The sequence below is a fragment of the Aplidium turbinatum genome, chromosome 2 (assembly GCF_918807975.1).
Source record: "Aplidium turbinatum chromosome 2, kaAplTurb1.1, whole genome shotgun sequence".
NCBI classification, from domain to species: Eukaryota; Metazoa; Chordata; class Ascidiacea; order Aplousobranchia; family Polyclinidae; genus Aplidium; species Aplidium turbinatum.
The window spans coordinates 52,926,983-52,949,135 of NC_137473.1; the positions used below are offsets into that span (position 1 = coordinate 52,926,983).

The 22,153-nt window shown below is 38.2% G+C and overlaps 1 protein-coding gene across 1 annotated transcript; it reads right to left on the minus strand.

The window, feature by feature from the left end:
* Positions 1–718: 718 nt before the first annotated feature.
* Positions 719–21,757, minus strand: LOC145765127 (uncharacterized). Its single transcript, XM_082576882.1, has 11 exons — positions 21,621–21,757; positions 18,591–18,688; positions 16,998–17,178; positions 15,339–15,437; positions 13,553–14,875; positions 13,094–13,174; positions 11,391–11,492; positions 4,815–4,883; positions 3,909–4,174; positions 1,393–1,578; positions 719–850 (listed from the first exon to the last, which is right to left on the minus strand). The coding sequence occupies exons 1-11, from the start codon at positions 21,706–21,708 to the stop codon at positions 776–778; spliced, it is 2,568 nt and encodes an 855-aa protein (XP_082433008.1). The 5' UTR covers positions 21,709–21,757; the 3' UTR covers positions 719–775.
* Positions 21,758–22,153: the final 396 nt, after the last annotated feature.

Sequence of the window (22,153 nt, forward strand, 5' to 3'; positions counted from 1 at the left end):
TGGCGTTGGTCCACTCCACTGCTGAATACTGCGCCCCTGCCTGGTGCCGCAGTGCCCACACCCGTCTCATCGACAGCCCAATCAACGACGCATTGCGAACTGTAACTGGATGCCTGCGCCCAACTCCAACAGAGTATTTACCAATCCTCGCAGGCATCCAACCTGCTGAGCTTCGCCGAAAGGGAGCCCTTATACACCTGGCTCGCCGGGCGGGGGATCCCAACCACTTGCTTCATGCAAAACTCAACATCCCACCTCAGGAATCTCCCCGGCAATTAAAGTCAAGATACCCCTTTGTGCCAGCTGCTGTTGAATTACTACATCCGTTCAGCGATCATGCCATCAGCGCAGCACACTTCATGGAAGACAATTGGAATGCAGCGTGGTGTGCCACCGACACGAAATTACATCGTTTTATACCTCACCCGGTGGCGCGCCCCCCTGGTATGGACCTGCCTCGGCCGACTTGGGTCAAGCTCAACAGAATCCGAACCGGAGTCGGTCGCTTCCATTCCAACATGCACAAGTGGGGTTTGGCTCCCTCACCGGCCTGCGAATGCGGCGCGGAGGAACAAACTGCTGACCATGTCGTTCTCGAATGTCCGATCTATAAGGCACCAAATGGAACGCATGGTATAGCAACGCTGGACGAAGCTACACTCACCTGGCTCTCCATCACCTGCCCTGAAATTTGATTTGATCTAGTCTCAAACGAAAGAAGAAGAAGAATCAATTTATTATGAAACAACATAACATAAATAAATAGCCACATCTCTCAATGAGGTCGACCCTTGTGTGTGAGGTAAATATAATTACGGTCATCGTCGACGTCAATCCAGATCTTCAACTTCTGCAAAAGATAAAGCGAATGAGTAAGTTTCCACACTTGAAATACTTTGCAACCCGTTTAATTGTTGTTTTATGTTGTGCAATGAATATATGAATATATAGCCGGCTGCATTGCCGAGTGGTGAGAGCCCTGGAACGGCAATCGAAAGGGCGCCGGTTCGACACCGCTTAAGAGCATGTGTCTTTGGCAGGACACTTAAAGGCACGCCTAAAGGTGGACACGAAGATTCGCTTCCTTGCCTTCCCGTTCACTTAATCTAAATCTTCAACTACCAGGTGTAAGCCTGGATACGACAAACAAACAAATGAATATATAACGTTGATGCAAAAAATGTTGATGTAATGTTTATTAATTAAAATCAACATAAATACCAACCATCGATAGACCACAAAATGACCATAAAATACTACAACCAAATGACCATTGGTCACAAAATAAGCAATACATTTTAAGATTCTCAGTGAGGAATTCGAATTTAAAATTGCTTAGAGTTTGATAGTTATTACGTTAGATGACATTAAAACAACGTAAATAACTTTTACCTTGTTTTCCAACCTATCCAGGGCTTCTTGCATCCTGGCTCGTTCATCCATGTTCGGATCTCTCCACCCCCCATCACCAGCATCACGACATCCATACATCACCATCTTCTCTTCAACTTTACCCAATACTTGGATGACGTCATCGACGCTGGATAGGATATTACCATGAAGATCCATCTCAACAATCTGAACACAGATTAAACAATAGTTATTTTTGATTGAGAAAATTGAACAAGAACTGCTAGAAAATCAGGAAAAAGTAAAATTACAAAAGTAACCCGGTAAAACAATGCAATGTAACCAGGAACGGATTAAGGCGACGGCTTACGAAGCTGCAGCCTTAAGCTAGGCCCGCCAATAAAGACCTACTAAGGGAAACTGACGTACTATGAGCAGAAAAACTATAGGACTAGAAGAGCCCGTAATTTTAGTCTTTTTTTAAATCCTGATCTTGGGATACATTTTGTTTAAATGTCTGGACTTCAAGCATTTATTTATGCACGTCAAGGTGAAACGATTTTGCTTTATTTGAGGCTTTATTTTTGTTTCGGAAAATTTTACCTGTCAGTCATGTGATTTTATATGGCAAATAAAGTCTTGTGATAATGAATAGCCTTAGTAGTTGATAGTTTTCATCAAGAACAGCAGGAAATCGCAACCTCTTTAATAATATACATCTTGTAATAGGGCAGCATTATTTAAGAGCAATAATATAGACAGCAGTAGTATCATCTAATAGGTAAGCATAGTTTTCAGACTGAATTAAATTCAAGATAACGCAACCTACTTTTGCTGGTACATTGTAATTGTGGTTGGTACAATGAACGGAATGTATTATAGCCGTGGGAGAGAAGTAATTTCACAATACCATCAACAAATGACTGACAATAACTTACTATCATTAAATAGCATTATTCAAAACAAATACAGTACAATTAACAGACTAACAACATGTTGAGAAGGAGCGATCTTCCTGGCGTCCGTCAGCACTACTTTGACTGCCGAGAAACACAGACTAACAACATCATAAATTCAAACGTTTTCAAGAAATCAAGAGTTCTTGCTGAAAATGTTTGAATTTAACATGTTGTTAGTCTGTTAAAGGGATACTAAAGGAAAAACCTGACTTGGCGATTTTCCACGTTCTTTCTGTTTAACTTGCTACCATAAAACAATTTTCAATAAAAATTTTCCCCATTGCGGTCTGACCACCATTGCGCGCGTGCTTTTGTCAGAGCTTTCAAAACGAGACTGGGCTTCAGCAGCGAAGCATGCGACTGTACACTTGTACAGTCTGCGTCACTAGAGACTAGCAATCAGCTGATCTCGCAATAATTGTTACTGCGGGCGATTTGACTGTAAACTATGAAATATGTATGTATGTATATCAAAACATCAGATTTCAACATCAAAACATGAGACAGTTTGCTCAAAACATCAGATGTGGTAAGGTGGCTTTTGTTATTGCTGTCTTTTGTGACGTATTCTCGAGCAGTGTTTGCACTTTTGGTTATTTCAAAAAAAAAGAAAATAAATGAAACATTGGACTTTGGGCCTTGCCAGCGCCATTGAAAACAATTTTTTTTTCGGTAATTTTTCTTGAAATGTATTCTTGAATGTTCAGTTTACGCATTTTAATGCTTAATTCCCGTTTGAAATTTTCATTTAGTAGGCCTTTAATGTACGGTATTGTAATTTTGAACAATGCTATTCAATCCTAGTAAGTTGTTGTCAGTAATCTGTTGATAGACAGACAATCGATAACAACTTAATAACATTGAATTGCATAATTCAAAATTAATACAGAAATGAAATAGATACATAATTTCGAACGTTTTCGGCAAAACTTTCTGCCCTCTTCAGGAAAATATCTTAATTCATCTAAACAAAACAATTATTCGTGAAATGTTAATAATAAATGACTGAAATTCAATAAAACTGCACTGACCTGCGTACAAGCAACAACTGACGAACAAACACAAAAGGTGGTAGCAATCTGTCATAATTATGCGGGAGTGTGGTCATGACCACACTCCCGCATAATTATGACAGATTGCTACCACCTTTTGTGTTTGTTCGTCAGTTGTTGCTTGTACGCAGGTCAGTGCAGTTTTATTGAATTTCAGTCATTTATTATTAACATTTCACGAATAATTGTTTTGTTTAGATGAATTAAGATATTTTCCTGAAGAGGGCAGAAAGTTTTGCCGAAAACGTTCGAAATTATGTATCTATTTCATTTCTGTATTAATTTTGAATTATGCAATTCAATGTTATTAAGTTGTTATCGATTGTCTGTCTATGGTTTTTAAAAAGTACCTCTCTACCAAAGCTATACTAATCTGTTGATGGTATTGGAATGTATTGTAGGCCTTTGACTTTGACTATCATATAACCCAGCTTCATCAAAATCTTAGCCGGCCTTGAATGTAAAGTTGGATCAACGTAGCAAGTGGTTGTAACAGAATCATAAATCAACGTAATTAAACATTAATTTGACGTTGTACATGACTTACCGATCCAGGCATCGATTTGATCGCCTCGATCCACGGAAGAAATTGTTGGGAAGTCATTTCGCAGTTGAACAGACTGAGGACTCCAATTCGAGCCCGCATTGACTTAAGGAATGACGTCACCGCATAGATGTCATTCTGAGTGTCGGAAGGTTTTAGTCGTATCCTTCCTCCATCAAAATGACGTCCTGTGGTGGTAATCACTTCTTCGTCGTTGCTTTCCCTGAGTATTTTGCTGAGGGCGACGATAGAACGACCATCATTGTGAACTAATAATACAGCAATTACTAATCAATATTAGTTAAGAGAGATCTTCCTGGCGTCAGCACTACCTGACTACTCACTATAGAACAGTGAGCATTGTGTTTCCCTAACCATACCGGTGTAGCCTCCACATTTGCCATCAAGACTTTCCCAAAACATGTGTTTCTTGGCAGTCGAGTGAAGCATGAATTCAGTGATAACGATGAATATCGCTGTCAATTCACTCGACTGCCGAGAAACACAATGAATATCAGCTCGGCTAACCAGGCCGAAGTCTAAAACCCAAGTTTGGTTGGTTTCAAACAATAATCAACAAGTTATTAAAATGAAGTTGTAGAATTTAAACCAAATTCCATAATACTGTAGAGAAGAAGCACCAAAAGACTGTACACCAGTCATTGTGTCAACTGGTTTCCGTGACCTTAACGCGGCAAAATGTCAAGCATCGCATAGACAATTTAAAAAGAAACAGACTGTTTGCTGTATCGGCTGCACTCAAGTAAAATCTTGTGTAATGCTCAGAGCATATCTGTGGCAAACGGCAATAAAATTGGCAAATTGCTTCCCGTGCTGTGATTAAGAGGCTTTTAAAAAATTTATTGCACCAAAATTTTAGATTTATTTTACTTCTAACAATATACTTACTTTTAGCAACTTTACAGGCTTTTTGATACAATTCTGAAATGAACATCTTCTTCTTTTGTAACTTTTCATCTGAAAGAAATTATACCCTCATAAAGATGATGCACCTTTGCAGACTTGCAGTGTAGCGTAAGCCGTAAGCATTCGTTACCACAGTTTATGCAGGCAATAGTTGCCGCAAATATGGTTCCATGTATTTGTTCAGTTTATTTTATGAGCTTGGATGGCCTACATAAGGATATAACTAGGAATGGTTAAAAGCGGGTTTTTAGTCCGCATTTTATTGGTTTTTAGTTTTTTGTACTACTTTCAATCGTCTCATACTTATTTTCAAGTAACAACTGTTTTCATTTATCACAAGAACTGCAAAAAAACCTAAAATTATAGAAGCTGAATAACTTATTATAAATTATTACTTTACTGCAGTTTTGACTAAGTTCTGTAAGCCAAAAGAGTGGCCGCATGCTTAGTAATTTGTACCAGTGATGAGGATGAGAACTGTGCGGATGATGCATCCTGGAAATGCTGTCCCAGTGGCGACCAAGCTGACCATGCTAAGGAATCAACCTCCTTTGTTACTTGTCTTAATTTCTTTTATTAGTTTGTTTATTTCTTTCATTTTTTCATTGCATATTATTATTAGTAAATGTTCTTTAAAGTCTAATTGGTCATTCTCCAGTCTAGTCCACTAATACAGGTTAACTTATCGATAAAAAAAGTAGAGAGTACCACAGCACATTGGCAAATTTAAGTTCTTATAATTCAAATTTAATAAATTTAAATTTGCCAATGTGGTACCCTCTACGTTTTCTAATTATTATTTATCACACTGCGCATCCTTTTGGATTATTGGTAAAGTAAAGCTCTGCGTACAAACAAATCGTTCATTTCACTAGTCTCAGCTGAACGTTTATCCGTAAAAGTCGATTTTTTTAAGCAATTGAAAAAACTGTTTTTCAGTTTCAAAGAAGCTGCAACATTTCCAACCGTAGGCCAACTCAGTGGTAAAGTGGTTTTGCCTCGGGCCCACATACGTGGTTCACGAATGCTATATGTTTTAGATGTCTTTAAAATGTCTTTAATCGCAATTGAAGCGGTTCGCGCTTGTGTACTAGTTCCTCGCTCGCTTGCGGTGATTTGTGAAGGTCGTTGTTGGGAGGAAATCGCGATATTCTTGTCGATGGATTGTTGTCGTCATTGCTAGATTCTCTCCATTTATAAACACCAGATCTGAACTACCGCATCGCGTGACCATATCCTACATCACCAACAACTCAAGCATGCCACGGTTCTACCATGCAAGACTGACAAAGGACCTGACATCAAGACTCGTCTTTTCGTCTCGAGCACAAACGGGCCAGCCGCCAAACTGTCGGACCTAGCCTGCACCCTATCCAACCCTTTACTGAAAGACGTGCCGAAACATCTAAGATCTACTCAACCAAGACATGCCACAAGATACTAAAAACAATTCAATTTCACTATCAGCCTGGGTGCGACAGCACTTCACACCTCCGTACCCCCTAAGGAAGCGATGGATAACGCGATCCAAAACTGGTGACTGGAAGAAGACAGCTCTGCAGCCCGTTACACCTCGAAGAGATCGACAACCTACTTGAGACCATTCTCCAGAATAACGTCTTTACCTTCGAGGAGAAGTTCTAAAGTTGGCGACCTGTCAATAGGAAATGCCGCATCTGGAGTCTTTGCCATCCTCTTCATTGACACCTTTGAAAAACAGACAATGAGGAACCAGACAAACATCACCCGCTACAGGCGACACTGTCCTTCTGACAGTCAACAGTGGAGAAGCCTTCGCCATCCAAAACACCCTCAACCAAGCGCAGTCAGCTATCAACTTCGAAATAGAACTGCCAATAGAAGACAATGCCATTTCACTTCTCCATTTCACCATAAACATCGACAGCACATCCCATCACGAGTTCTACCAGAAGTGAAGGTGAAACTAATTCCACACTTCGACTCGGCCCTACCCACAAGTACAAAGAAAACCGTACCCCGAAACAAAGCACAGAATCTTTTCATCACAGAATCTTTTTTTCATCCAACAAAGCAACATTATACTTGACGAACTTCGAAAAGACAACCGAGAAATATCACAAGGACTTCCTCAAAGGAACCTCTTCCTGAAGACGACAACAATATAATTATGGCAGCAACCTCATGCCGAAGTCAGGATCTCTTACAAAACAACAATACTCCAGAATCTAGCACCACTCGTCAGTCGTCATTGTACATTACTAGGGAACTGTGATCCGAAAGCTTGTAAAAAAACGCTGTTAGCACAACGAACCCGCAGCATTACGCTGGAACAGATCGCTTTCAATACACTGGTGGAATATGCTACGATCATGCTGCTCAAAGCGAAACTCACGTTATTAAATTAGGGGTGTCCAAAGTCTGGCCCGCGGGCCAATTCCGGCTCGCGATACATCTTTGTAAGGCCCGCGACTGTAGTTGCACAATGTGTTACTTTTGGCCCACAGACACATAGAATTTGTAGAAATTCAACTTTCACTTTTTAAAAGATTGATGAAGACAGTAAAACAGTATTTTCTCACAAACACATCCAGGCGAGAAAAGTTGGAATCATTGTCGCGTCATAGTCAACTATTAATTATTGCTGAGAGAGTGTAATGAGTGATGAGTGATAAAGACAGTCGAGCATTCATTTATTTTCTTCGACCGCTGCTCATTGAGCTTCTCAGCGAAGCCGACAGCAACATCTTTCTCTCGTGTCTTTATATCAGTAGGTGGATAAAAACAAATTTCCAGAAATATAAAAGTTTGCAAAAGAAATATTGAGCTTGTTTGGTTCAACATGTTTGTAAGCAGACGTTCTCGGATATGAACTTGAACCGCTTGAGATCAAAGCTGAGCGACTGCCATCTACGTGATATTTTACGCTTGTCTACCATTAAACTCGAACCAGACTTGACTTGGGCATAGAAATCAAGACGTCAGTATCATCCTTAACACTAACACAGCTGTGTTTTACAAAGTTTCTGGATAAGTTAATTTCTGATGGAAAAGCATATAACTTATACAGCCTAACTTATATCCTGTGACATGTACAGAACAAAATACTTAAACCTGCATATTGCTTTATTGTATGAAAATTACATTAAACAATACAATATTGCTACATATAGATCTTTCTTTACGTAAAACAATATTGTCTGAGGCTGGTGTCCCGCGGGCACTTCCGCATTATCAAATCTGGCCGCCTGGGAAAAAGTTTAGACACCTCTGTTCGGTATTAAATATATACCCCACTAACCATAAAATAACACCAGTCAACAGCCGATCTGCTTCTGAAAGGAATTGAGTCAATCTTGGCTTATCTCTGGTCGATGAGCACGAATATCACGTTGAAATTTATTTGTTAGCTCTACGTTTTGAGACATGGCATCGTGCCAACATGTGCTGTGTTTCCTGATGAGGCAAGAAGAATCAGTTTTTTCACTTAGAGCTGTCGTCGGTCAGTTGAAGTTAGACACTTAATATGTTTGGTAGAAGGTAGACGAGGTATTTACTGTATTCATATGTTTTTTTGTTTCGGTTTACGTTTGAGTTAAATTGTTTGCTTTTTTTTGTGTTTTTTTGTTAAAACTTCAAACTAGGCTCCATTCGTTTAACCATCTCTGCTCTTTTTGCAGATGCCTCGTAACTGTGTAACATGTACCATGTATAGTTGTAAACCATGTACAGTTGTACTCAAAAACGCAGCTCAACATCAAGAAGCCTACAGCCCTACACCTGCATAAATAAAGCAAATAAATTCTCTTACATTTACAGTGAAATGACTTTTTCTTTACAAAAACATGATGATAGCTGTGATCGAAATAGCATACCACTTGTAGTCTGAAGGCAAAGTCGGGGATCAAGATAAAAATTGGGTACCTCCCTTATGCTGTAACTCTTATGGTGCAAATCTTCCGCAATGGCTAAACGAAAATAGGAATTATCGAAAGTTGCTTTTGCACAACTCCACTGATTTGTAAATGTTTGTCGAAAAAGAACAAGCAGAGTATTTCCAATTATTGTCAGAGATCCATACATTTTATCAGCAATTCGTCCAATACCGCATGGAGAAATACTTCCTGTACCTTACTTGATAAAGCGCCTCAAAGTTCACTTTGTTTAAGATAATGACGAAAATGACGGTTCTGTGAGCAGTGGTAGGTTGTCAATGTCACAGGAAGCCTACATTGCACTGTTCACCTCCATGAAACCACATTTGATAACTCAAATGAATTGCATTCGGACTTGTAAACACCCAAAATTAAATTAAAACTTTAGAGGTGAAATCTTTCGGATGAAGATGTAAAGATAGCAAAATATTGTGATCGTTAACAAAATCTTGAATTTGTGGATATTGTAGCGTGCTTTAATTAAGTAGTATTTGGCAAAGAAAAAAATGCATGGGAAGCACTTACGTTTGTAGTAGCCTACAACGTGGACGCCGCTATAATAGCACCAGAAACTAAAACGCTAGGCTTTATCTTAGCAGCAAACAGGAATGCCATATTGGCGGTTTTAACGCCAAATTTGAGAAATTATACGTTTTTTTAATAGATTCTCAGGTTAAAATATGACGCGGTGGCAACACCTTTTAGGCTAGGGCTATGGTAGTAATCATGCTGTCGACAAAATCAGCCCAAAATGCGATGTTAAGAAAAGCATCACCTAATTTCGGAACAAATTGCTTTTTCAAACCTGATGTTTTGTAAGTAGGCTACTGCGCATTGATAAAACAGAGTTTTTTAAACTATTTACAATGTTAAAAAAACTAAAAATTATCAAAATGTTAAAGTCAAAATAGCCTGCCAAGTGCCAAACGCATTAAAAAGCGCTAAAATTTAACGTTAAAACCGCCAACATGACAATCTTGTTTGCTGCCAAGATGAGGCCTAGTATTTTAGCTTCCGTCCAGACGCCAATATAACGACGTCCACGCCTACAAGTACTTGGAAAATGAAAAAAGCTGACAACTACATTGAACTGGTGTCCAGTCTAATTGAAGCAATTAAGTATTTCAACCACCATTTTTTAATGTAGCGTCCAAAAATACATGAGAATTGACTGTTTTCGTTTCAAAAAATTGTTGACCAGGGCAATTAAACTACCAGGGCTAATCTCGTTGCTAGAATCACATTACATCAACCGCGACTGCCTCATGTTGGTTTCACTTCGGTTGAAATTACCAAAATGAAACTCAAACCGCCACGAATCTTGTCTCGTAATCGCGTGTATACAGATCATGCGTCTGGCAGATGAGCCACAAAAGTTTCGTTTCGAGCGCTGTGAAACGTCACGTAAACTTAGGCTACGTTTACATGATAGGCGAAATGAAAATGACCGAAATGAAATCTCAAAGCGGCGTGAAAAAAGTTTTGTTCACATGCCATCTCATTGCGGCGGCTTTTGGTTTCGGGCGAAAGAAATACAGCCTCTACGCATGAGTGATTTTCGCCTGTAACTAGGCTACTGGGTACGCTGAAAATAAAGCTGGTTCTTCTACCAAAAAAACAACAACATAGATTCTACAATAAAACGTGCAATTCCAAAGGGAAAGCGTACATTAACCACTACTGAAATATCACAAGTATTTTCAAAATTCTTTTGGGTCAATAGACTGACATCACAAGTTCAGAGCCAATAATTTACTTGTGTTCTTCAAGAATGGACTACGGTAGCTTAATTTATTGACTAATTATTTGCTCTTTACTAGTGCACCAGTCCAATGCATGTCTCAAATGATTACAGATGACATTGACAATAAGTCTTTGTGCTCAGTCTAAAAAACAGCCAACATTCTAGACTAGTCCTAGTTGAAAATGCAGGCTATATCATGCAGATGGCTGGTTCCAAAGCGCAATCAACATTCTAAACCAGTGGAAAAATTCTATTATTATGACTTCAAAAACAAAACTATTTTATTTATGTTATATTCAAGTTGTTTTTACGTGTTACACTACAGATTATTACACTACCAGTTAACTGACTATAATCAAACTACTAGGGCTAATTTCATTGCTAGGATCTCATTGCGGCATGTTTACATAGCCGCAACCACTTGATATCGGTTTCATTTCTGTCAAAACTACCGATGTGAAATCCAGACCGCCATGAATCTCACTTCGGTCGCCACGTGTAAACAGATTACGCTTCCACCAAACGAACCGAAATGGAAATCTTTCATTTCGGGCGCAATGAAACGTCATGTAAACGTAGCCTTAGCCTAAGTTACATGTCATGTCTCTTTTACTGTTGGACGCCCAACACTTCACCATTTCGATGTTGGTCTGACGTCATCATTGATTGTTACGTCAGTACTGAACTTCCGGGAGGAGGAAGTGGTTTATTTGGAAGTGTTCGCCAACAAGTAATCTTTTTGTTAACGAAAGTTTTGAAAGCGCGTCCGTGGATTGAGAAGACCATCCCCAGCAGTGTTTGACTACGGTGGATGCCAGGGTGTGGATGCAATTGAATATTACTGGCTAACCAAGTTAAGCAGAATTCAGAACAAATCTTATTAGTAGAGTTTATTCTCACTTGATAGAGGTTGTGAAGACGGGGTTTGCTGGCAAGATGTTGGCGTTTGTGTTACCGTGGATTCAGTTGAAGGTTGCTGGCTGGCCGAAGAGCTTGAAACAGCTAGAAGTAAAGAGTAGAATACTAATAAAGGATAGTTACCAATGCTATCGGTGTGAATGAATAATGATTAATGAATATACATGACTAAGACAAACATTTCAACAGCCTTAGCATTTATAGTTCAGTTTCATTCAGAGTTTTGTCGTATCCAGGCTAACGCCGGTGGTTGAAGATTTAGATAAAGTCTTGCCAAGGACACACCCAGCTCGCAACATTGGTCTTTTTACATTGATTCAACGTCTGCAGACGGCTACCGTACTTTCACCACTCGGCTATGCGGCCAACATTTGGAATGAAAAGGTATAATAACAAACCTAAATCAATTATTTGTTGATCTATACATGACTTTACACATTGTAGTCGTCCCAAATAAACACTAAACAGCTTCACTGAACAAAGGCTTTAGTAACCTTAAACGTGATCACGTGATGTTACCTTGCAAATTGAAACAAAGCGGTAAAGAACACTAACACAAAACACTAAGGTAACTAAACTAAAGAAAACATCTAGATGACCTGCCAATAGCTCAACAAGACAGCCAATAGAAATCATCGAATGAAAGAATAGGCTACGTATGAAACAAACTAGCAAATTAAACTTAAACCAAAGTGATCCTATTAAGCTTGACACCGCGCTGTCTGCAAGAAGGGTGATGGTTGTCGAAGCATCATGTCAGTGATATGATGGTCCTTTTTACATTCATTCAGCGTCTGCAGACGTTGAATCAATGTCAAAGGCACCAATATTTCTAGCTGGGAATGATGCTTTGAATTCGTTTTAGCGCATGGATGATGACGTCATGTCACGACAACGATCATTTCACCCTCAGACAGCAAATCAGTGGATTTTTAAATAGATTCGACGTCTGCAGACGCTGAATCAGTGTTATAAACGACTGATTTGCTGTCTGGGACGTGTCACTGTGATAATTCAGCTAGCAAAATCAGTTCTTTTTACATTGATTTAACGTCTGTAGACGTTGAAGAGTATAATAGACGTCGATTCAACACCAATGCAGCGAAAATTTCTTGGCAACACAGCCAATAACATGCCTGAAGGTGGCACTCAGATCAACTTTGTCAGATTAATAATCATTCGCTATCTCCGCTTGCAGCAGATTGCGCATCAACATGGGTTACTTGACAGGGTTCCATGTGATTTTATGAGCCGTACTGCTTCCATGCTGGCTCAAGGCAGATTGGAGGAGGGTGATATGCCACCAGATTATCAGATCATGGCTAATTACATTAAATCTTTATTTATCGAACACAAGTTTGGATCCTAAAAACTGACAAATTCGGTCATAACTTGCACAAACGCCAAGTCGTAGTTGGTACTAGCCAGTGTAGCCACTGGTTAGAAGGATCATAATACCCATCATCAAATGCAGTTTGCCAGTTAGTGCTCATCATGTACAAATTATCCTTTTACACAACGCTTAAGGTATCTGTGTGATTAAAGCGTTATGAAACAAAAATTGTGGACACACATTGACAATCGTCGAGCCCAATGGTTTCCAAAGACAATAGATGTATTTTATTTGGAGCAAACAAGTAAGCAAATAGTACTCTTGTCACAAAATATCTAGTCGAAACTCTTACTTGAAGTAATTTGTGAAGACAAAGATGTTGATTGAGATCCATCTAGAAAGAGTTTTTGTTCGATTGCAGAGCTCGATAGACCTGTAAACATATAAAAATATATATTGCAGTAAGTGTAATTAATATCTTTAACTTATATCAGACGAGCAACAAAATATTACTCGTTATCATAATATAGTCGCTGTGAGACACTTGTGCATTTTCTAACATAAACTTTAATGAAGTAAAAGGTTGACAAAATAAAGTTGCTCATTCGAATTGACTAAAAACAAAATCAATTTTAATTATTAAATCGTCTATGCGCTCATTCATAAATGACATCAAGAGTCTATTCGCCAATTACAGTTTGTAATAATCTATTGACTTATTATAATAGAAATACACACAATAGTAAATATGTTGGACTGTTGGTGGTATCATCCCTGGGGTAAATAGTATGTAAATAAGACATCAATTTACCTTTGTTCACGAACGGATCCAATAGGAGTCCAGACGTAAATTGCACAACGACAGACCAGTGATCTTTCAACAAATTATTTTGAACAAATGATGTAAAATCTGGTAATGACATTTCGCGACAGATGTATAAAGCACTGAAGTACTCCTGGAAGGTTTGATGGCTAAAATATAACCGTTGCTGCCCTTCCAGGAGTGCATATTCTCTATTTGCTCCCAATAGAGTAACGACAATATCTTGGACTTCCTGGCTACAAAGATTTTCTTTTAGAAGATCGTCGGCTGTGATTAATACGGTTCCTTTGTTTGTTGCTTCATACGCAATTTTAGAAAGTTTTATGACAATATCATTAGATATAGAAATGGCGTGTTCAGAGGTTTTGAGATTTAACAATACAGTGTGAAATATTCTGGTCATCGTGGATATATCAGCGATTTTCTGCGATGAACAAAGAGATGCTCTCAAATAGAGTTGCAGCATCAGAGGGTTGTAACAAATGGACTTTAAATGGGGAGTTTTTACTTTAAAGTTGTTCGAAAGGACCTCGGATTGTTGCTGGTCGTTTATTAAGGCGTCGAATAACGTTTTCATGTTATCAGGAGTCAGATCATGAATAAGATAAGTGCGTTTGGGTCGACATCTCTTGGGAATACTAACCATGGCGTGTGGTCGAGAAGTGAATATCAAGTGACAGTGCTGAAGAAATCTTCCCAAACAAAGATGGGATAAAAGTTCCCAATAGTGGAGTGGAGTGTTGTAGTTAGATTCTTTCACAGATTTTTGCAGATTCCAACTCGCCTGATCAAATCCATCTAAAATTACGAAGCAGTTTTCCGGATTGGCTGAGATCCATTCAAAAATTGAATTCTTTTCTTCGTCGTTTAAGTTGTAGTTGCAATCTCCCAATAAAAACTCTTTTAACGTTAATTGTTTGTTGCAGTCATTCATATCCATAAAAAGTTTCCTTAGGACGAGAACACATTCGCTTTTAGCAAGGATCCTTGCCAGGCGTTTCAATAAGGTTGTTTTTCCGGACCCAGGATATCCGATTACTGACACAAAACTGTTCTTTTGAATATCAGAAACTAATTGATCGATTGTTACTGCTTGGTCAAAGGTAGATAACTTAATACCATGACCATCTGGTCTGTACTTATCATCATCAGGAATGAACCTTCCTCGGTAAAAATCAACTCCACACATTTCAGGGTAAATTTCTGGAAAACCTTCTGGTGAAATACCAAAATTGGAGAGATCAACATCATATTTGGGATGATATTGTTTTCGAGTTGCTCTTTGCAGTTTTATGAACTCTCGTTTTGTACCTAAAAAGCAAAAATTAAAATTGTTTGTCAAAATTTTAAAAAGTGGAAAATTAGCTTTGCTCATAACCTTACTTGACTAGATTTTGGGTGATTTATGATTCAACAAATAGTCCAGAATTTGGTAAAAAGTTCAAACTTATACAGCTGAGTACAGTGACAATTTAGATTTTACATTTTATTGTCTTTAACAGGCTATACGTTTCACACTTTTTCAGTAAAATATTTAAAACTGTTGTGATGAACATTGTAAATGGTGCGCCCGAACAAACGAACCTACAATTTCACCCAATCACCATGTTTGGAAACAAGGTTAATCAAAACAAAAATATTTTTTTCGCTTCGAGGCAAAATTTTATGTCTGGCTTTCAATTTCATTTGGTTTCAAAATAACCTTTGTGAAGAATTTTGTTTCCAGCCATTAATACTTATTTAACCATTCACATTAAACATAAATGGGACAAACCTTCATCTCCAGATGCAACATAACTTTGGCTTGGTAAATTATAGATCGTTGTAAGATACTGCCGTCTGTCCTGATAAGTTAGTTGCTGCTGTGCTGCTCCTGTGAGTAGACAAAGCATGAATGTTACCTTGACGATTAATGACGTGCGCGTCTTGGATTTAGCTTGATGGTATGAGTTAGTTTGCTGATGCCTGGCATAAAATAGGTGATAGATGCGATTGAATACTGAAAAGTGTTCATTAATATGTTTTTTAGCACTAGTTCAAGGTTCATCAGACGAAAATGAAAGTAAAAGCAAAGAACAAAATAAAATTGACAAAGTTTTATAGTACACTGCAGTGCAGTTGAAGACCAGAGAAAAAGTGAAACATACAATATTTTGAAGGTTAACCAAAAGATATGTGGGTGGTTACTTTCTACGTTAAATAACGTAAAACTTTCAACATTGGACATAAAGACGAAGCAGTTGATAAACAAAATACTCGAGACGAAATACAATTACGAGAATGTTTCCGTTTCCATGGCGCAGGAAACATCAGTGAAGCAATAAAACAGCTTGTATGCCTGCGCTTACTTTCACCAGAAAAACATTGCAACTAGTGCTACAAATGCAATTATGAAAGCAATCGTGGTTATTCATCTTTTGCCATGGCTTACCATCAAGCTGTTATTGACTACTTAAAAATTTACAACAGACAAAAATCGTCGAGTTGCAACCATACTGTAGATAATATTAATAAAATTAACTCTTAGTTCTAGGTTCCATGGATAACTGTATCGAAGCAGAGAATTGCAGGTGTGACTGTGTCGGGTTGCACATAGTAACACAGGTTCATTATATTTTTGTTTTAAAAACTGCCTCTTTACATTTGAGTTATCCTGGATTGACGTTTTCATATCTCTCGTTTATAAATCGATCTAAAAAGCCGCGTAATCGCTACGTTAGTCACAAAGCTGCACGAAATAGCAGCGTCAGTTGGGAAGGGCGTGCGAGAGAAAAAAGTTGATAGAGAATTTGTCTAGCTAGACCAAAATCGATTGTTTAAACTGCCTCGGATGAAGACACATTTATTTGCAATGATAAATTTTCGAATTTATGCTTCTAAAAACACTAGTTGAATATTAATAAAATCTGCTGGAATCGGAGAAAGGTCATTGTTGTTAGGTTTTATGGAACTGTACAATGTGTACAACTACATAGTAGGGTGGCTCTTAAAATTGAGTTTTTGAATTTTACTTGGGACACCCTTTTAAATGGTGAGGTTGTCAGAAAAAATAATTTCTGCAAATTTTTAAAAGTTTGAAGTTGATTTGATAAATTTTCGAATTTATGCTTCTGAAAACAATAATTTTTAATAAAATCTGCTGGAATCGGAGAAAGATCATTGTTGTTACGTTTCATGGGACTGTTAGTGTATAAGTGTATAATAATATACAAAGTTCATTTTGGAAAACAAATAAAGGGAACAAGCAACTTCTTGGAATAAAAAGCTGCTTTTAAAGCTTAATGTCCTAAACGTCGTGCTCATCTGTGTTGACACATATTAGTAAAATGGGTTTGTAGTTCTATGTATATACACACACAGCAAAATACCCTAAAAAGTAAAAGATTGCCTTGCAAAGCATGTGTTAACATAAAATTATAAAAATCCCTTTTACCTGGCGAATGATGGTGGTGGTGCTGGTGGATTTCGTTCACAGTTAGATTGAATGTTGGATTCTGAACAACTGTTTCAGCTGAAGCTATGATGTTGTTAGCTCGTTCTATGATGTTGTCAGCTCGTTCTATAGGAACTGATGGCCTGGAAGACAAACCGCTGCTAGTTGGCTCCAACAGTTCCTGAAAAGTAGCAGTTAAAAGATGAAACACAGGTGGAATATCATCATCATCATCAGCCAGTCATGCCACTGCTGGCAGATGGCCTCCACATATGTTTCCACACCATTCTGTCTTTTGCTGTTCTCATCCAGGTGATGCCAATCTTTTCTTCTATGTCATCTCGCCATCTTTTGGTCTCCCTCTAGTTCTTCTTGCATATCTTGGTGTACATTCTGTGGTTATCTTGGCCCATCTGTTGTCTTTCATTCTTGCTACATGTCCCGCCCATTGCCACTTTAGGTTTGTTGCTGTTTCTATGACATGATCATTAGTAGATCTGCTACAGGTAAAATGTAGGGTCTGCTACTAGTCGGCGAGTCCGATTCGGTGAGTCCGATTCGGTGAGTCTGATTCGGTGAGTTCCTAACCTCTAATCCTAACTCCTAACCCCTAACCCTAAAACGGCAATGATAATTAGGCTACGGTACCCGATAATTTTAAAAAAAAATTGAAAAAATCCCCCGTTAAGGGATCAGACTCACCGAATCGGACTCACCGAAACGGGCCATTCCGTAAAACGTAACCCTGTAACTTACCACCTGTTGCATTGCCCTGCTGCTTAATCAAGTTGCAGGCACTCACCAACCCGCACTGAACCAGCGTGGTGAGTAAAGGTTCAAACCCACAATGAAAAAATGAACACACATTCAAAAGGTGGAATATATGTTATAAAAAATCCTTAAAATTTTGGTTCTATTGGATTGGCTCCAAACTGTAATGTATATACTGATCAATTTTTGAAATAAGGGCAATGAAACCGAACTTTGAATAGCCTATAATTAGTCAGTTTAAAAAAAAAATTGAAAAATCATTGCATCATACAATTCCCATGGTTACAAATGTTTTTTTTTTCGGTCATTTATTGGTCATTGACCAATTTTTTAACAAAATGTCCGAAAAAAACAACGTTTCACAGAGAAACTTAATGTTGTAGCTACTTAGGAAGTGCACATTGGTTTGTATCAGCTTCCGGTACTTGAAAGGAAATATTTTCATCAGAAAAAATGATCAAAATAAATATAAAATGACCGAATTTTTTCAAGTCATTTCGGACAAATGACCGAAAAGTCTTACCGAAAAAAAAAAAGACTTACAACAGCATAAAACAATTTCTTGAAACCACACACTGTAAAACGTTTAAAACGAGGTACAAAGGTAGCGTTCTAGAACATTGCAAGAACCACTACACCAAGGGGTCACCGCTGATCGGTCCAATTTTATCTAAGAAACGCTTTCTCCGCTTGATTTAGGGAACAACAGTTTGGTGCTAGTAAGTAGTAGATAATTTCCAACCTACATCGATACACTACTAGCCTAGAGCAGACTGGTGTTCTCAGTGGGTGAATAACCGTTTGTTACTTGTGTTGACTCACCTCAACATTTCTATTCACGTCACTTCCAGCCTCCTCTCTGCTCACTTCTCTGCATTGAGTTTGACCTTCCACTTCCAGGCTATGACTCGTACAAGTATCTGGAAAGTAAAAGAGGGGTTCACACTAAAACAAAATTTCTTGACACAATGATTCAATCTACATAATCTAATACAAAGGTGGGCAAACTACGGGCCGCATGCGACATGAGACAATTTTATGTGTGGCCCACGAAAGCCTGAAGCAGTTATATATATAAAAAAATAATAATGAAGTTGCTTAAAATTTTTAATTAGGCCTACTACAATGACTTTGTTAAACTTTCTTCATATTTCATCTTGATAGATAAATTATTGTTTTTTTATCGCATTGTAGTGGTTTGTTCGCCCAGCCACATTGTGTTCTTTAGTGATGTGCAGCTTTAGCAATTGTCATTTGTGTACCGTACTCAACCATCTTGCATCTATAGCTTTAGTGTCAAAACAGCTGATTATGTCACAATGAAAATTTCTGACTTTGGCCTGTCGCATCGTAAGACTTTCTTTTCTATTTTAGTCTTGGCAAGACTCTTAGCAGAAAGAGGAGCGACGCTTGCGACAGTTTTTATGATAATGTTAATTCGCTCAAAGTGCATCTGGCAACGTGTGATCTTGATGTGGGTTGTATTTAAACAAATAATTGAGAAACGGTTTGTATATATATAATATATATCTTTCATGTAATATACAAAATTGTCACTTTAAAATTAAATAAAAGCCAGTGTTTTGACCATTTTAAATTTTATATTTTGGCTTATAAATAATCTATAGTGCGGCCCCCGAACAAATTCAGATTCTGAATGTGGCTTTCGAGATAAAAAGTTTACCCACCCTGATCTAATATATCAAGTATCGAGGTGGTAACCAAACATACGATTATCCTCAATAATGACAGCATGGCAAACTGCAACATTAAATCAGGTTTGATATAGACCATATTGACACTGGTAGTCAACCATGGAAAATAGTCGACGGAAATTGAAGTAATTGACGGCGTTGTGTTTGGTCTTTGGACTCCACTATTACTGGGTTTATTCTGATCCCATTTTTTGCTGCCATTTTCAAAAACTTTTGTTTCCTCCAATTCACAGCAAGCCAGTTGCTATGGAGCAAAAACAACCAACCACTCACTGTAGCCAAGGCAATATGGTCTAGCACAGTTTGTGGTGTGTAAAAACAGCCATGATTCAGTATAAAAAGCAAGCAATATTGCGGATGTAGACAAGTTAAAATTTCCAAGGGTAAGTTGGAGTCCTAAAATAGAGAAGGGGCTTATTTTGCATTTTTTTCCAATTCAGCTTTAGCCTTGAGTTTCATAAACCACAGAAAAACTCTAAGACATTTGCAGGCCTCGAAATTTGTACTTTTTTCCGGCGGTCAAGCATGTCCTACCGGACTGGCCCTTTCAGCGGACATTTAATATCTCAACCGAACATTTTTTGCATACGTAGATTTTGCACAAAATTACACTACACTACAGTATTGTGTAGTCGTGTTTGTAGAAGATTTTCTACAACAGAATAACTCTGCAATGGTTGATGGCTTAATTAACCGACCCTGAAGTATACTGGAGCAGATTGCTTGCAAATAAATCAGTCCGTTAATGACAGTCGTGTAATGACGCAGTAAACACAATTGAAAACAACAATCCAAATTTCCTCATTACAAAAGCAACTACGATCACTTATTCTGTGGTTTTTGCGTTATAGAATCGTTGTGCCAAGCGATTACTGCCGGCGCGGGGTTGTAAATCTCCAGCTCAGGACCGTCCAGACAAATGCGCATTAGTGACTCAATAGTGTTAGTCCTCAATAGTGTTAGTGTTAACTAATTAACACAATAGTGTTAGTCTAACACCCTCCCTTCTGTGCAGAAATTCTATTTCTATCAGTATCAGCGTGAATAAGGTCGCCACATTTGCCTGAGCACGTGCGGAACCCAGCTGAGACTTGCTTCTCTGTGACGTTTCTTTTTAACAAACGATCAATGTAACGTAATAATCCTCATTGTCAAAATTAGAATACATATCCTGCCGAAAAGTTCAGACAACTTTATTTCAAGGCAACATTGCATGGCATTGAAATGATGTAAATATGGCTACTTTTGCCATCAGCTCGTTAACCACGCCACTCTAATGTGATCTTTAAAGCAATTGCCTGTACTATTAATTGTTTCAGCTCCGTATTTGTTCGCGTTAAACAAACAATTGTAACATAACAATTCAAATTTAAAATATATTTTTGCTGCATTAGCTTTTTTTTTGTCAACAATTTTGCGGCGGTCATTTATGACCGACCAATGAGTCGGCTTCGGCAGACATTCGAGGTCATTCCGGAGGTCATGTCCGCCGGAATTTCGAGGCCTGATTTGGTATATTTTTTTTAAAACTCTTCACATTCTTTTTAATTCTATTCAAACTAGTCTTCATTCCAAGGCATTTATAACAAAATGCTTTTCTTCAAAACAGCTAGAACTTTAGCAAAATTGATTGATTTGATCTTTATGCTCAGACTGGGAAAGCTTCTTTAAGAGCTTAATCCTGGCAGTTTCACATACTTGTGCAAGCTTGAAACCACTGATACAGGCCCAGTCACCGAGAGTGACAGAGTGGACTTTTGGCTTGTTGTTAAGCATTGTTGCCAGGGACTTATTCCATCGACTGGGTGTCGCTGAATGGGGAGCAATCCTTGCATTGCATTGCTTAAGCGTATACCCCAAGAGCCAAACCAGCGCTGCTTCATCTTCAGTTTGGCCCGTAACCACTGAGCTAATGGGGCGGACACAAAAATGCCTTAAATATGATATTCCCAAAAATGTCACAAAAAATTAAGGTAATCATGGAACCAGGAATCATTGTGATTGCAAAGTTTCACTTACCTTCATTAAAATGTAAAATAAATTTTAAAATGTGATGTTATACATACAATGTCATATAAAGTCACGGATACCAAAAAATATCAACATATTATCACAACCGTTTTAAAAGTAAACTCACCAGGATTGATTGATAATCCATCTTCAGCCACTACAGGTACTTTGTTACTTGAAATGTCACAGGTATCCCTTCCTTTGTTTTGAGACATGTTAATATTAGTGTATCAAGCTTACTCAAATATAAAACTTAAACTCTGTGCTTTATACTACAAAACAAAATTGTATGGTAATTGATTGTAAAGCACCTTTCATGATGACAAAGAAAAATCAAGCCAAAAATTACTGGTACTTGTTGCATATTAATTTATAATTTTATGGCGACAAGCCAGTCATTTAACATCAAATGTTATAACCTCACCTAGGCCAGATTCATTTATTAACCTATTGCTTAACTCTGAGTTTTCCACAATGGTGAAACTGGAAACGACATTATAAGGTTAGTTCGCCTCGTTAGGTCAGTCAGTGGTTACGCGCCTGGCTCAAGATCACGCGGCGCTGGTTCGACTCTCTGGGTGTGCGCTTGAGCAACGCATTTCAGGACTGCTCAGCTGCTCTCCATTCAGCGGCAGCCAATGGATAGAATAATTCCCTGGC

What these genes read in the sequence shown, in the direction of transcription:
- LOC145765127 (XM_082576882.1), bottom strand. Translation starts at nt 21,708, where the DNA reads ATGTCTCAAAACAAAGGAAGGGATACCTGTGACATTTCAAGTAACAAA. An exon ending in AGCCTGTAAAGTTGCTAAAA is followed by an intron (nt 4,175 to 4,814) that starts GTAAGTATATTG and finishes CTGTATTATTAG; the next exon opens with TTCACAATGATGGTCGTTCT. An exon ending in TGGATAGGTTGGAAAACAAG is followed by an intron (nt 851 to 1,392) that starts GTAAAAGTTATT and finishes TATCTTTTGCAG; the next exon opens with AAGTTGAAGATCTGGATTGA.